Here is a 17,693-nt window from a genome sequence, read left to right on the forward strand (position 1 = left end):
TGTGGGCATATGTGCGGTTTTGGAAAAAGGGGCAAATGTCAAATATAGAGTTGAAATGAACAGGCTTTGGGGTGTTCCTGATGACATCGCAGCGTCTCATAGGACACAGGCTCAACAAAGCCAGCCACATACTTCTAGTCATACTTTGTAGATGAGAGGAGTGGTGTTAGGACCTTCTTCCACTTATAGTGTCATGGCCCATGTAGGAGAGGGTAAGGGGAAATGCAAGTTGCAAAGTAGCCCCATAGCTGAATTGTTTAATTTGCAGCTGAAGGATGAGATAGATGATGCCATTGGCAAGTTCTTCTTTGCCAATGGTATCCCATTTCATGTAGCTTGATCTCCTTATTATAAGGAGTGATGGTGGCAAGGGGAGGACCATCATATGTGCCACCGGGTGAGACCAAATTGAGGACCACAATCTTGGACAAGAACTATTCCAAGATGTCATGGATGGATGGACGAACATTAGCCATCATCCACTCATCGACATCATGGTTACAGAGGGCCCATACTTTCCTAGGGAAGTTGATTGTACAGGGTATCACAAAGATGCTGATTTTTAGTTTGAGGTCCTCAAGGACGCTATTGAGGAGGTGGGGCCACAAAATGTGGTTGAAGTAGTGACAGATGCAACACGTATGTAAAGTTGTGGGGAAACTTGTTGAGGCAGCCTACAAACATATTTGGTGGACTCCATATTGTGTGCATGCCATGAACAATGCACTCAAGGACATGGGGAAGATTGAGTGGATTGGAGGAGTGGTCAATGATGTGAGATTTGTGCAAATGTTTATCTACAACCACCACACTTCACATGCACTCTTTTGGAGCTTCTCTAAGGAGTTCTTAAAACCTGTTGAGACTAGATATGCATTCTATTTCATTCTCTTGGAGAGAATGTTTGAATTGCAAGAGGCACTGCAACTCATGGTTATGACAACTAATTGGAATCGGTGGACTGAGTCCAAGATAGAGTAGGGGAGGAGGGTGAAGGATATAGTGAAGAGTGATGTGTTTTGGAGTGATGCAAAATACATAGCCTCCATCATTGCTCTAGTTTTATATGGGGATGGAAATGCACCTACCCTTGGATAGGTGTATGAGTGTATCAAAGATGAGGGTTGTTGTGCAAGTGAAGGACCCCACTGTAGCTTTCTACAATGAGCACATTCAGCCAATCATTCAATAGAGATGGGAGAGGCTCAACACTCCCTTACATATGGTTGCGTATGCATTGAATCCTAAGTGGTACAAGACTAGGCTTGGTAGAGTTACATCAATTCAGGATGCTGAGGTGAAGGCAGGGTTCTTCAGGTGCATTGAGAGGATGTATGATGCTAATAATGCCAATCAGATTCACACTGAGTGGAACACATTGTGGAATTGCCATGGACCAAAATCTTTGACTTTCACTCTAACCATTCGATTGCTATCTCAAGTTTCTAGTTCTTAAGCAGCTGAGAGGAACTGGTCTACCTATAGCATCATCCATTCTCTTAAGAGGAACAAACTTACCTCTAGGAGAGCAAAGAAGCTTGTGGTTGTACATAGTGCTTTGCATCTCATTGATTGCAAGACACTTGTGTACAGAGAGTCTAGCAGCACAATGGGATGTAGAGTTAGAGGAGCTAACATAGATTGATGAGCATGCAATGACTTCAGATGCAGGGCTAGTTGGTGTTAGTTTGGCAGAGCTTGACCATGAGGAGTTCAGTAGTTCTAGTGATGAGGAGTTTGAAGATGATTGCATTGATTAGAGGCCCCCCTTCACTACATATTGACATTTTATACGAATTTTGATATCATGCTACTCATTGTAATCATCTTTATGATATTTTTGATATAATAGAAATCTCCAATTTGACATTTTCATTTGTCAAATTTTATTTAGTATTCAAGTATTTAAAATGAAAATCTTAAATCTTAGTATTAAGTATTTGCAATTTTGCTATTTTACTAATTTGCCAAAGTTTCATTTGAAATGTAATTCTCATACATCTATTCATAACTAGTTTTTCAAGTACTATATGTATATCAACACACACACACACCCCCACCCCCCTCGTCGCATCCCTGTCTTCGTCCCCTCGACATCCCCAAACTTAGGCCCTTTGTCCCCCCGTCCTCCCCTCCCCCCGTTTTGAAACTCGGTGGAACACTAGAGTTATTTGATCAGGTGAAGATGGGGTCTTAGGAGGGAAATCGTTCTCTTTGGCTTTTTCCAAATCAGATTGGGGGACTTTGCCCATCGTCTCCACTTCCTCCTCCCTGTACTCCTCTTCAACCAATTTATCATCTCTTTGCCCTTTGCAATCCCTTGCTAGATGACCAAATTTCCAGCATTTCAAACATCTGATGGGTCCAATTCTTGGATCCACTCTCCCAAAACTGAGGACAGTTTAATAGTGTGTTCGATAGGTTTACCTAGGTTTATCTTAACACAAATTCTGGCATACATAGCCAATTGATTGCCCCCAGTCGCATTGGAACAAAAAATATATTTTCGTAGCGTACCCCCAATCATTTTAAAGATTTCTTTTGACCACAATTCATGGGGAAGCTTGTACATTCTTACCCACACAGGAGCATCCTGAATTAGCTCCGAATGACGATCGGATCTAGGTGTCCAAGCAAGAATATAAAGATCCACACTCCCCATGAAACATTGCCCACCTTTAAGAATTGAATCTTTGTCATATTCCAATTGGAAGACAATTTGCAGAAACCGTAATGCCAAGGACAATGACATTCTTGGTTTATCCATACCTTCTTAATTCTTTCCATTGGCAGCAAAATTCCACAAAATTCCAATGAATTTTGCTATCATAGTGTTCCTATTTATCTTTTCTACCTTTGAGTTAAGAAAATCATTCGGTATGTAGATACTTGGAACCTGTTTATCAACTTATTTTAACATTGCCTGAAGCAAATCTTCTGCCCTTAGCTTCAGATTTGAACTGCTTATTTTCCAAATTCTTGAATCTGTCCCCTTCATCGGCACTCCTTCTAACTCACTTCCAGAGAGGGAGATCCTGGTCTCACTCTGTTCTTCTTGCCATTATCCTTCTTCTGCTCCTCTTTTTCTTCATCCTCTTTTGTGCAAAATGTGCCTTTTTTGAATTATTTGCTCATTTTGCTTTTCTTTTCAGGAATTCCTTTACTAATTGACCTTGATTTTATATGAAAGTACTTATTTTTTGTTTTCTAGTTTCATAATTCTTTTGTCAAATTTAATGTATCTTTGGGAAAGCAATTTTTAATTTTACATCATCTATGCACTAATAGAATGCTAATCTTGGCAGGTTTGATTGAAAAATCATGCAGCAACAAGCTGAAATTTGGGATGCATTTTCGACATGAAAAAAGATTTAAGGCAAATTGCAAGTTGACCTCAGAAGTATATGCACTGGGCACTCTCTTCTTCCAATTTGGAGTTGAATGTATTTAATATTGACTGTTGCACGAAGAGATCAGTAAAATTAATGCACTGAATTTTCTTTTTATCTCTTCATATATAACTTAGCTATTTTCAGTTCTGTTTGTTAGCATTCAATTGGGCAGTGTAACTATTCGAATCTGAAGATCCATCCGGAACAAGCAATTACCAGAAGCAGGGTAGCTAGAGCAGACAGCCCATATTTTCAAGATGACGATGACCTCAGTGCAGAGTCATTTTTCATAAACCTTGGAAAGCAGTTTCTCAGGTAAATACAAATTTCTCTACTTTAACTTTTTCAAAATGTGTTCCTTTATAGATAACTAGTGAGCATAATGAAAGTACTATGAACATATTAAAAGCACTATGAGCCCATCGAGTGAATTTTTTGGTTCCAATTGCTCACAGGCTCAGACTGGGGGTGGATTTTGGTCAAAATGTAATTGTAGATTGTATTAAAAATTAAAAATTTCTGCCGGATCAAACTCATTTTCTAGCATAGATGAACAGCCTTGGCTGCATCAAAGTCAAATTCTCGGAGTCAAAAAGTGATAAAATTAGACATTCTTTTGCAAAATTCCTAGAAAAATTCTTTCAACATCCCAACCTTCCAGCTTACCAACCAATGGTAATGCATAATGTCTGAATTTCATAATTTATATGATTGTTTATTTTTTTGATAAATTAGTGAGGGTTTTATATTGGTTCCCTTTCCCATGCTTAAATAGAAAAAAATCCAAGTACAAACAAAGTGATCAGTACCAGCCTACAACAACCAAACCCTAATATGCCTTTAATGTAGTTAAGGGAGTAGGAAGCTTCATTTAACAAAAATGAGTAATGCCAATTTGTATGAGACCTTGTATTAATTTGTGCATGCCATGGGACCTATGGTCTGAGCACTTTAGGGTATTTAAGATATGGGATGTTTAGATGTTCTAGGAGGTTTGACTTAGATAGGTATGATTATCAATGAAGCACTCCATTCAAAACTTCATGCAAGAAGGATGCCTCTTGGAGTTCACTCGCTATTATGTTAATCAAGGCCAGCCAAATCAGGACAGCCTTGAGGTGCATCCATTGTGGTTTCCTCCTCCAACTTTACACACTTACTTTTTCTATGCAAAAGGTTGTAATGTCCCCTTTTGGCGCATAGCCAATTCATGCACGTTTAGTTAGTTTCAAAGTCTTCCAAAGGCTAGTTGGTTAGGGGTAACTCCAACATTCTTGGAGAAGCATTAGATCAGTCTTGTAGAGCAATTGTTCTAGGGTTTGAGTTTAGTTGTTAGATGGAGCTCTTTGATGCTTTTGGAATCCATTTCTGACCTTTTGGGTTCTCTCCAAACTTCTTGGAGAAGTCTATTTTTAGAAAGTCACCCGGTTGCCTTCGATCATCATCCCTAGTCTTCAATATCACTTCTGTGTGATCAAAATTGCAAAATTATATCATTTGGGTGCTTTCCACAACTTGGATATATTATCGAGTTATTTAATTAATACTTCACCTACGTTACCCGGGGACGCGTCCTCGGTTTTTCTTTCAGGCGTCCCCGTCCCAAGGACGTCCTGGGGACAGGGGACAGGGGACTCCTAGGGGACATCCCCATAAATTCTGCATATAGACAGTGAATTTTGACAATGAATTCTATAAGCAATTTGACTTTGACTCTCAATTTAACACAAATTTGCCATAAGAACTCTGCTGGTTCTTATATGTTAAAGGTTCTATAGTGTATATGTGCATGTTTTATCCATGTTTTCATATGAATATTTTAAATTTCCCTATATAGTTTAATTTTCCCTATTTTATATAGTCGTCCCCTTTGCCCTCCTCTAGCCGTCCCCAAGATTGACAAAAAAAATCACCGTCCCGGAAACGCATACCCCTGTCCCCTGCCGTCCTTGTCCCGAAAACTTGGGGTAACATAGTACTTCACTTGTGTTGTCTAATGTTGGAAATATTAAAAGAGACAATGAGTGTAATAGCTCTTTTTAAAGGCGTTGAAAAGTTATTTCTAATGGACACTTTGGAAAATGGACTTTATTCATGAGAAAACATTATTATTCTTCAAAAACGTGAAATAAGCTCCATAAAGTTAACTATTTATTTTATAAAAAGAGTTTTGGAGCAAATAAGGAAATAAGTAATATTTTTTTGCTTGAAAAAGTTATAAAAGGAGTTTGAGGGCTCATTGTTTGGGGCGTCGATGAATATGATTTTGTTTTTGCAGTTTAGAGAGAACTTCTGTTCTTCTCAAAAACTCTCGAGGACGAATTGCTCTTTAGTTTGCTGGTTTATGGTGGATTCCAACAGGATTCACATTGGAGCTGAATGTTTGAGTTAAAAGATTTGTGCCCTATATTGTTTTGTGGAGATTTGTGTTTAAATAATATTTCTAAGTTTGCATTTTCTAGATTGAAGATTTTCTTGGTTATATTGGTTTAGCAAATTATGGAGGGTATTTGGAGAAAATAGGCACAAGGGTTGCAAGCTACAGTAGCTGCTACAGTGCCAGACAGTGCTGGGCTGGTATTTGGTGAGTGGTGACCATTGGAGGTGTTTTATGTTGGTACTATGTGAGTGGTTACCATTTGGAGGTTTTTTTATCATGGTTGAAGCTGTTTATCGAAGGTTACCATTGCTATTTAGGACTGTAATAGCCTTTGGAACAGTGCTGGGTGTGTTTGGTAACCTTGGCGACAGTTTGATGCTGTATTTGATGGGTTTGATGTCAAGAAGTGGTGCCAAATCAGTCTCAGGTATGACTGAGAATCATTGACAGACCTGTCCCTGTGACTCATACCTTGACAATTAAAGGCTGTTTGAAGACTGTTGGATCATTGCCTTGCTGGTTTTTAGTCATTTCAGAAGGTGTTTCACTTGTTTGGAAGTTGGATTTGATGGTTTTGGGCTTCCTGTGAGAAGCGAGTTACATCTCTGCTACAACATTCTACATTCAGTTTCATATCTGCAAAATGTGACTTTATCGTCATATCCAAGGTACTTCTCATGTGGAGTGACCTCTACCTTTGTTGAATTTGATAGAACAAACCTTGTAACAACAGTTAACCTTTAATTTGTAAGTGCATGTTGTTAATTTGGCTTATTAAAAAAAAAAATGTAACAGTGGTTATTATAGTGGGGTATTAGAGTTGGTGATATTGCCAACGTGTTGGTTAAGCTAACACATGTTGTAGTTCAATAGTTGTTTGATAGTTTCAGTGGTCTCATATCTCTTTTGCATGTTGGTGACAAGCATTGACATCTCCATTTCAGTGCCACTTCTTTGATAGTTGCTAGAACAGAATTGAAAAAATGACTATAGTTGATATGTCTATGTGTGAGTTAATATAAGAACTGTTTAATCTAATGAAGGACCCAGACATTAAAAGGGAGTATTTAAAGATAGTTGCAAAACCATAGAAACAGGTCTCGGACTTGGCACGGACTCGGCAAGGGTAACTCGACTCGGGACTCGGGAATCGGATCGGCTAGGACTCGGCAAAGTGAAAAACCCAAGAAATTTAGCGATTTTTAAGGATTTAAAACTTGTTTCATGGACCCTTTATTAAACAAACCTTAAATACACAATAATATCATCAAATAGAAGCTAATTTGATCACATACACAAGTATACATCGATCACATTAGTATAAACGCAAATTGTAGTTGAAGGAAATAGCAACCAATAACCATAGATATATAAATAGTGTCAAATGTAAAAATATTACAAAACTCATGGAATATGAAATCCTTGACATCAAAATTCAATTGTTCCAGTTTTACACATATATCAAAAGTAAAAGAACTACAAGTCTATGGCTTAGAGGAGCCTGGGTCCTTCCTACGAAGGCATCTAAGGTAGGTCCTGGATGCGTCAACAGCCATACTCTCTGCCCGTGACTCCATTCTACCCTCACCAACATCAGCTATGTCTGGCTCTGGCTTTGGCTCTGCTCGTGTTCTAACCTCCTCCTTTGCCATGGCTACATCGTCAGCCTCTCTATCTACCTGGTCGATCCAATCTAAGTCCTCATCACTAAAGATAGGATCTGTAGCCTCACTGATCCACTCAGATTTTGGATCAACCTCCTCTAGCGTGATCGGGGTGGTGTCATGGTCTATAACCTGTTTCTGTCTAAGACAGAGGTTGTAATGAACAAAGACTAGATCATTCAACCCCTCCACATATAGTCTATTGCACCTCTTGGAGTGTATGTGCTCAAACATACTCCAATTGCGCTCACAACCGGAAGCACTGCATGGCTGGCTCAAAATATGAATGGCTACCCATTGAAGATTTGGTGTTTTAGGACCAAACATCTGCCACCACCTATTTGAGATGAGAAAAAGGAAAAAAAATCAGCCTTATTTAATAATTAATAATAAATTGAATAACACATAATTAAAATTATGCTCCTAATTTCTTAAAATATACATTTTACCTGGCTGCATTTTTGTCCGATTTTCTTTGCAAAGCTGACGAGAGAATATCTCGCCTTCTGCATTATAAAAGGCTTCTAGCTCCTGGATTATACTATTGCTATGACCAGGCGACATTCGCTCTATCACTGAGTAGAGCCCACTAAGAACCTCCTCATCCGCCTTGAAATCAGGGCAAAAATGGAATGCCGGATTGAGGTAATAAGCAGCTGCATGAAGGGGCTTGTGAAGTTGGGCCTGCCATCTCCTATCAATGATATTCCAAATGGGACGATACTTACTCTCATCCCCTTCATAGGCAGATCTGATGCCCTCCTTGGCCCTATCCATGCCCTTGTATATGTAGCCCATTGTGGGCTTCTCCCCGTTAGCAACACGTAGGTGAACTACCAAGGGCTCAATGAACTGCAAATATTGTGAAACAATATCTAATATCAGTTAATGTAAGTGTGAAATTGTGAATGAAAATAAGCAAATAAAAGAAAAATACGAATAAAAATAAAAAGTTAAAAATTAAAACATAATGTAGAATGCTTAAAAATTTTACCTTCTCAATCTCAGCACAAGCCGTCCAAAAGCCCGACTCATCAAAAATGCAATCTGCGGCATCAACTCCTGCAACATTCGTAACATAGGATGAGGAAGTCCACTCCTCACCAACAAACATACATCTCAAAGCTGGCTTACTCCAAATGAAGGATTACAGTGTGTTGAAGTTAGTGGAAAATCTAGTGATTCCAGGACGAGCCAACTCCTTCTACCCCGTGTATTGCCTCATTAAGTTAAGGACTCATGCATGATTGTATACAAATTTGCAAATATTTTTTGCCTTCTCTACACGTCCTGATCCATGCAATCTTACCAATGTCCTCCAACATGAGGTCAATGCAATGGGCAACACATGGAGGCCAAAATATAGATGGGTGCCTCTCCATCAAAAGTTTACCTGCAGCAGCAAATTTATTTGATGCATTATCAGTCACCACTTGTACTACATTCTCCTCACCCACTACATATATGACCTCCTCTATAACCTCACATAGGTAAGTGGCATTTTTAGAATGTGTGGAAGCATCAATGGACTTCATGAACATGGTGCCACCTGGAATTTGAAAACAAAGCAAAATCAATGATCAATGATCATTCAATAAATCTCAAATTAAAAATAAAATACGAACCATTAAAGAAAATTCAAGTTATTCAATCACCTGCAGAAGAAACAAGAAAATTTAGGAGCGTTCGATTTCTCCTATTAGTCGAACCATCGGTCGTGATGGTGCAACCCTTCTTCTTCCATATCTCTCGCTGATCCTCTAATGTGGCTTTTACATTAGTCACCGATTCTGTCAAAATTGGGCCACTTTACTCGGAATCAGAAGGGGCTTTGAAACCTACCCCACAAATAGCGATGGCATCAACCATGCTCTGCCAATAAGAAGACCTATCACAAATAAATTAAATAAGATAAGTATAAATATTAGACAAAACAAACTAAAAATATTAAAAACTTAACAACTTAAAACAATCAAATAAAAACTAAAAGGAATTACCTGGCTGCGAAGAATGGGATATTGCAATAAAATTAAAATTTTCCAATTGCACCTTTAGCCTTATTGTGTACCTCTTTGTTCCAACCCATGCTCTCAAGTGAAGGTTGGGCACCAGGAGTAGTGCGTGTCTCAAAATATGAATCCATCCTAGATTTACGAATTCTAGGACCAATGGTTGCACTGATACTCCCACTAGTACTGGCACTACCAGCAACAGAAGCACTACCACTAGCACTCGCACTAGGACGATATGGAGGCATGGAAGAAGCCTCTCCAACACAACCAATGCTAGCCTGAGCCAACTCCTCCCTTTGCCTCTTCTTTATTTCTTTTCGAGTCTCAAATGTCTCTAATAGCACTTGGCACTCACGAATAGCCTCAGGAAATGCTAGTTTGCAAGGCTCTGCATCATGCCACGTATGCCGACAAGGTGGTATTTCAATCTATTTATGCCTCCATGAAAGATTGTTCTGCAAAATTTACATTTTGCCTCTCCTCTTTTTTGCCCAGGAAATGGTTCAATATATTTCCAAGCTGGATTTTTTCTACCCGGGATTGTTCTACGAGGAGTGGAACTAGACATTGTTTTCAAAAGTTGAAGGTTGCTGGAATAAGACACAATTACAAAAAAAATGAATATTTGTGCATTGTTAATTATAAATTAATACAAAAAAAATGTAATGGCAATGTTTCGATTTTGATACAAAAATCAATGCAATAGAATTTGTATTCATTTTTTTTCAAAGAAATTAGCAAACCTACCATGTAGAAAAAATCAGCAAACCCTACAATGTACATTTTTTTTTTCAAACATTGAAAAAAAACATGTACATTGTAGGGTTTGTTGATTTCTTTAAGTTTTGAGAAAACAAAAAACAATCTACATGGTAGGGTTTGGTGATTTCTTTGAAAGAAATGAATACATATTACAAATGTTTTAAAAAAAAATGTAAATTTTGCTTATAAAACACCAAAAAAACCAAAAAAAAATCAATCTTACTTCTTATAAGAAGGTTGAAATGAAATGCAACCTCTTTCCAATCCTCTCTAACAAGCTTTTGATGCACCAAATGCAAGTATTACACTGCTCCAATGTGATTTGTTAAAGAAATTTTACTCCTTGTTGGTTGCCCTACTATGCTCTCGTCTTTTTCCTTACAACTCACTCTTCTCCTCCTATTTTTTCAATAGAATGAAATGAGATGCCTTTTACAACTTAGAATCAAATATAAATGAATAAAAAAAGAAACTAAAACCATTTTTTAATGGGTTTTTTTTTAATTTTTCGGTGGCTGCCGCCGGCCGAGTCATGGATTCGGGCCTCGCCGGGTCCGAGCCGAGTCATTGAGTCATGTGACTCGCCATGATTCCGCCAAAACTTGGCGAGTCCGAGTCCGAGCCACCTAGGACTCGCCCAAGGTCACTCGGCCCATGACTCGCCGAGTTTTGGCGAGTCATGTTGAGTCACAGAACTCTGTGCAAAACTAATATATATGGAGCCAAGTACGAAAGAAGAGTTAGAAAAGATGAAAACAAAATGATGATAAAGCTAAAAATTCAAAAGCAACTATAGAGGAAGAATACTCGAACCCTCCTGAAGAAAATAACATAGATTATCCTTGTGAAGGAGAGTTAGATCATGGGGGAGATTGGCCTAAACAAGATGCTAAAAGTAATCTTCAAGTTTTTGATAACCTACTTCTTGAAGTAGAGTTCATGATCTTGTTGAGAAATGTGTAGGAGAAAGGTGTCTCATTTGATATTAATGATGGTTTGGAGCACACTGTAATTTTCAAAACAACAACCAGTGATATCTGTTTTGATCATTATGATGTTAATTTGGACTATGAGTAGAGTGTTATGATTAATGAAACATACAGGTTTGATTCACAGGAAAACTTGGTTGAGGAGTATGCCCTTGAGCAAAATGTTTGGTTTGAGCCTACTGCAATTTTCAGACCAGCAATCGAAGGTAAGCAGATTGACCACCTGTTGGATTATAATCCAATGCATGAGGTTAATCATGAGATTAGAGAATTGACGCTTTTTACTTTGTCATTACAAAGTGGTCTTCATGAAAGATGCATCATAAGAAAGATGAAATAATCCATATGTGTCTACACATACGAGTATGGGGTCTGGGGGCTCCATTAAGGTGTTCGATATCGAGAATAAAGGGCTTTCCTCCACATAAGAATCACAGTTTGCAAGTTAAGACCGCAATAAATCTCTCAACTTGTCATGGCATTGAGTTCACTTTGGGTTAGCCTTGCATTATATGTGACGTTGCATCTGGTATCAACGAAATCACTATAATAATAGCTCCAAAAATACCTTATAGCAATAGGATCGTGGAGGAGTTTTTTCAGCCGATTGTGGAGAATGTTTAGGGGTTGGATCATTTCAGCAGTCCATTGTTTGTGAAGAGGGTAAATAAATATATTTGAGACTTTTGCAAAACTCAAGTTTGGTTATAATATGCTTGATATTGCTTTTGAGGGAATGATATTTGTCATGTTTCAAAATTTTTGGGCTGTCATTAATGATGTTCAAACCAAGAATATAATAACCTATATACACTCTATCATATCATTGTTTTGGATGAAGATGGTGATATCTCTAAGATCTTGTTGATTAACTTGTTGGTTGTTTGGATGAAAGAATTGGATGACTCATGGAATGAAATCAAGGTATGCCATATGATGGAACTACTTAAGATATAATTTCATGATGGAGCTTGTTCTATGTTGCATCAACCTTGCATGGTGTTTGAACTTACATACTTGAGTTATCCAAGAAATAGAAAACACCATTACTATTGTGAGATAAGTTGGGTTGTGCTTTTTCCTATATATGAAAGTCACTATGAAAATCAGAATAGCACAGTGTGAGCTTGGTGGAGTCACTTCACTATGGAGTCTTTGTTCAAAGGTTCACCAACAAGGTATATTGCAGATTTATGATGACAAAGGGACTATCTTATGGAGGGTCATGGGACAAAATTTCAGATTTGGTGCAGCTGTTATTCTTTCAATCAACCATTGCATGATTTTAGTTTCTTGCATATAGGTGGATTGGCAAGTAATTTCAGTCAAGGAATGGAGTATTTATTGGTTGGAGTTTTTGGCAAAGAATTTTCAGTCTTTGAAGAGGTGTTCAATCAATTCTATGTCCACATCTCCTATGCATTTTAGATTTATTCATTATTGCAGCTGCTGTCCCAGTTTCACATTGCTGATTTTGAATTTTATGACAGAGGAAGCATTCCCAAGATATCCATGAATCTAATTTTCAGATTTAACACTACTGTCATGATTTGTATCAACAACTTGAAAGTGGGTGTGTGATTGTTGATGGTAGCTGGAGGAGTGATGTTCTTTCTTCCAGTCTCCGTGTGTATGGTGATATGAAGATTTGGAATCCAGAAATAGATATGATTTGTGGAATTGCTTCATGGTGTAATGAATTTGCAGCAGTTGATTGTATCAAAGTGAAGCAATGGAATCGTGGTGAAGGTATATTCTTCAAATTGATTTGGGATCTTGGAATCACGTTAGGTTAATCCGGGGTCAATCAGTGTATGAGTTGGTATTGCTTGAGGAAAAGCAATCTTGGGGAGGGAGGATTGTAATATTCCCTTTTGGTGCTTAGCTAATTCGTGCACATTTAGTTTTGAAGTCTTCCAGAGGCTAGTTGGTTAGTTAGGGGGAATTGGGGGAACTCCAATATTCTTGGAGAAGCATTTGATCAGTCATGTAGAGAAATTGTTCTTGGGTTTGAGTTCAGTTAGTTAGATGGAGCCCTTTGATGCTTTCAGAATCATTTTTTGACCTTTTGGGTGCTCTCCAAACTTCTTGGAGGAGTAGACTATTTTTAGAAAGTCACCCGATTGCCTCTGATCATCATCCCTAGTCTTCAATATCATTTTGGTATAATCAAAATTGCAAATTATATCATTTGGGTGCTTTCCACAATTTGGATATATTATTGACTTATTTAATTAATATTTCACTTAAGTTGTCTAATCTTGGAATGTAATGTCCCTTCTAGGATAATTAGTCCTTAAGAGACAGTTACTCCAAATTCTTAAACTTACTAAAGATTATAATATCAAATTATAACATGAATTATATAATGAATAGTATGAATTAATTAATGTCAATTGGTCTTTCTATTATTATCAATATAAATGAATGCTAAATGAATAATATGTCTTTAAACTTTCCCTTTCACCCAAAGGGATGTAAACTAAAGATAGCTGTCTCTGATTTAGTCTTTGATAATGTGCTGATGATGATCTTCCAATCTGCAACTTGCTTCAATTGCTCTTCCAAGTTTGACGATAAACTATGCAATGAATTCGTTGCCACTGCTGCTATGTCTGATAGAATCGATTATATCTGCAGATCTGATTTATACTTTTGTCTTTTATGCAACTTGATATGCCTTAATGGCAGTTGGCTCCTTACAGCGATCCAAATTGGATTAATAAAGAAATAATACAAATTCCATGATCCCTTGAATGAATTGTCATGATCCCATTTTGAGGGGCCTAGTCGGCCTCATAGTGGTGTTTTACAACATCCAATATCAGTTTTGCTTATTTAAATTTTGCCTTGAATAAATAAATGGAAATTTATTATAAATGAAATTATAATTTAAATTTCCTACATCGATTTATTTAATTCTTTTTTTGTATCGACCTTAAGGCCAGCTCCTTACTACGGCACACAAACCTTTATAAGGCATGCCTTGTGCGGGGAGCTATATGCTTGGATGAACGAACTTTTTGCCCTAGTGCACGGGGTGTTTGGGACGAAATTCCCAAATAGTGAGGCTGGGTAAGGACACCGACCCTTACTCTACTAATTGCTCTTTCAAGCGAATTTCATTACATTTTCTAAGTTCGAGTCTGATTGCAATTCAGTGTACAGGGAGTTCCAGACTGAGGAATTGTTGCAGAAGCAAACATTGAAATAGGTGCTGATACTGTCGTGGGTTTCATCTTGCAAGGAAAGGCCAATTTGTAGATGCACAACATTATTCTGTATCCATCTCCAAGAGCATCGTCGATTGTAGAAGAAGCATCCAGGTTGAGTAACGATATTGGCGCCTTCCCATTGGTGCCCATCATCAATCTTCAGTGATATCGAGTGAAGGGCTTTCCAAATCGGGCACACGATTGAGGCAGGAGATATCAAGATATTAAGGTTAGAGTCATCTGGATTTGATATAAGCTCGGTGGCCATTCAATGATTGAAATTGATAGTTTCCAATAGTCACTCTCAAAGATTAAAAGTCTGATCTGTAAGTTCATTATTAATGAATGAAACTGAAGGATTATACCTTGATTTTTCCTTAATATGAACAATGAAATAAGAACAGAATAAATCTGATTCTTGAATTTGAATGTTATAAAGCATATAGATGTGATGTATTCTTGAGAAATACTTTTGTTAGTCACGTTTTCTATGTTTTCTAAGTGCTGTCAAAGAACTAGGTATTTTTAAGTGGTATTAGAGCTATGTTCTTGCCAGCTGTGGGTGTGTTTGATGAGTGAGAGGGAACAAAGATACTTATCAAGAGAAAAAAAGAAGGGCTCTATAATAGGTGATACTGACGAAGAAGCAAGAGCCTTCTTTAGGAGATCTGAGGAGCTACATCTTAGTGTGTCTGAGACACTTAAGGAGGTGTCCCAATTGCTGAAAGGATTCAAATTGTTTGCTGAGGGTGAGAAAACCAGTGACAGGAGTGAAGGGAGCATTGCCAATAAGGAAATTCAGCTGGTTATGACGAAGGGAACGATTCCATTAAGGAGAAACCTGCCAATGGTGGTGAGAAAGGCTCAGTCAAAACATTTAGAGCTAAGTTTCCGGCAAACAAAGTAGCTAAAGAAAACCAACCAGACCAGACTAAAGAAATGGACTGCCTTTTACTTGAATATAATGCCCTGACTGAGGCAGTCAGGGATCACATGTCCTATACAGAGTATTGTGGTCTGAAATTAATGAACGGACACAGGAAAAAGGGATATGAAGATAGGAAGGACATTCAGCATTGCTTGGGGAAGATCAACATACCAAACTTTGATGGTACAAGCAATACTTCAGCCAGATCATGGTTGCAAAAATTGGATACTTACTATTCATTGAACCCCATGACGGAGGAGGAAGCCATCAAGTTACTTTACATCTAGAAGGAATAGCCCATGAATGGTGGTACCACAGACTTTGACCCAAGGACATGATTCAATTTCCACCATAGACAATTTTAGTCAAAGGCTGATAGAAAGATTTGATAGGACTGACTCGGAAGTGCATTTCAAAGACCTGGCTTAGTTAAGACAAGATTGGAGGAGTATGATTTGGAATTTCAAAAACTTGCTGTCATGGTGCCCGACGTGACCGAGAGGAGGCTTATAGTGCTCTTTGTAGAAGGTTTAGCTGAACCACTCAAAGGGCTGCTCAAAGCCTTAAACCCTACCACTTGTCAAGAAGCTATCACACCAGCCCTCAACTTGGAAGATTTAGTGGCCAGGGATTGTTTCAGCAGTAAAAGGGCAGCCCTACCTATGCCAATCAAAAAACCTTTTCAAAAGAGTCCAATGCCTCCCATGATCCCAATAACAACATCCAAGCAACTAGACATTAGCAAAAATGAATTAAGAAGAAAATTGTGTTTCACTTGCAAGGAACCATAGCAGCCCGGGCATCATTGTTTAGGAAAAGGTCAGGTACATTATATTGAGTTAATTTCAGACCATGACATAGAAAGTGAAGGGGCTGATTCGGAAAATGAATCAGAAAAAGTTGAGATGCCAGAGGGAGGCACACTTGCTACCCTCACAAGAGAACCACGTTACAGTGCTTTTCGCATTAAGGGAATCTTGAAGGGACAGCGGGTAATTATTCTTATTGATAGTGGCGCTACGTATAATTATGTCAGTGAGGAATTGGTACACAGGCTTGGGCTAAATACCACTCCAATTGAGGGGTTTGACGTTAAGGTAGCTAGCGGAACCACCCCCCTTTCTTGCACTGCGAAAATACCACAAATGAAAATAATTATGGCGGAATATAAATTAAAGGATGATTTCTATGTGATCGATACGGAGATGGAAGTTATTTTAGGATGCCAATGGCTGCATTCCATTGACAAATATAAGACCAGCTATCGCAAGATGCAGATCTCTTTCTAGCTTAAAGGGAAAAAGGTAGTGTTACATGGTTTGACCAGCAAGGGAACCATGGAAATATCAGCCAAGAGAATGGAAAGAGTTTTTCGTAAAAAGCAAGTAGCTTGGGCAGCAAAATGTCTCATCACCAACACAAGTGCAGATAAGTTAGGAGGAGTAGTCAATGGTCAATACAGACTATCTTGGATAAGTATAACAAGGTATTTCAAGATATACCTCCGGGTTTGCCCCCTAATAGAGGATTTCAGGATATCAAAGAACTCGAGAAAGGAGCAAAACCCGTGATGATTACTCCTTACTGCCATTCGAAGGTTTATAAGGAAGAGATTGAAAAGGCTATCAAAGAATTGCTTGAAATGAGACATATAAGGCCTAGCTCCAGCCCGTTTGCATCCTCCGTAGTGCTGGTTAAGAAAAAAGACGAAACTATGAGGATGTGCATTGACTACCGAGTTCTCAATAAGATAACTACTAAGAATTGTTATCCTATATCGAGAATTGATGAATTAATCGATGAGTTACATGGAGCTAAGTATTTTTCTAGGATTGATTTGCGCTTCGGTTATCACCAAATCAAGGTCCAGGATGAGGATGTACATAAGATTGCTTTTTGGTGTCATTATGGACACTATGAATTCTTGGTAATGCCTTTTGGTTTGACAAACACTCCAACAACTTTCCAATCGTGTATGAATTTTTATCCATCAATTGATAAAATCTGTTTTGGTCTTCTTTGATGACATTTTAGTTTATAACAAATAATGGGAAGAGCACTTAAAACACTTAGAAAAAGTTTTGAGTATTTTAGAATAGCAATCCTTTGATGCTAAAGCCTCTAAGTGTGAGTTTGTATTGCAAGAAATTTTATATTTGGGGTTTAAAATCAATGAACATGGAGTGAGTGTAGATGAGGGTAAAATGAAAGCAATACAAGAATGGCCTAGACCAAGTAGTTTAACATAGCTGAGAGGGTTTGTTGGTCTATGCAACTATTATAGGAGGTTTGTAAGTGGGTTTTCACAGCTTGCTGCATCCTTAACCAATCTTACTAAGAAAGGGGTATTT

At 38.1% G+C, this 17,693-nt stretch overlaps 1 protein-coding gene across 2 annotated transcripts in view; it reads left to right on the forward strand.

Annotated features, from left to right (window-relative positions):
* Positions 1 to 17,693, forward strand: part of LOC131029690 (uncharacterized) — a 74,972-nt gene that overhangs the window by 33,414 nt on the left and 23,865 nt on the right. For both annotated transcript variants that reach the window (XM_057960281.2, XM_057960282.2), the window contains exons 3-4: positions 3,306 to 3,400; positions 3,550 to 3,707. In XM_057960281.2, coding sequence (XP_057816264.1) covers positions 3,306 to 3,400; positions 3,550 to 3,707 — 253 coding nt within the window. The remainder of the gene's footprint in view (positions 1 to 3,305; positions 3,401 to 3,549; positions 3,708 to 17,693) is intronic.

This window comes from Cryptomeria japonica, chromosome 9, assembly GCF_030272615.1.
Source record: "Cryptomeria japonica chromosome 9, Sugi_1.0, whole genome shotgun sequence".
NCBI classification, from domain to species: domain Eukaryota; kingdom Viridiplantae; phylum Streptophyta; class Pinopsida; order Cupressales; family Cupressaceae; genus Cryptomeria; species Cryptomeria japonica.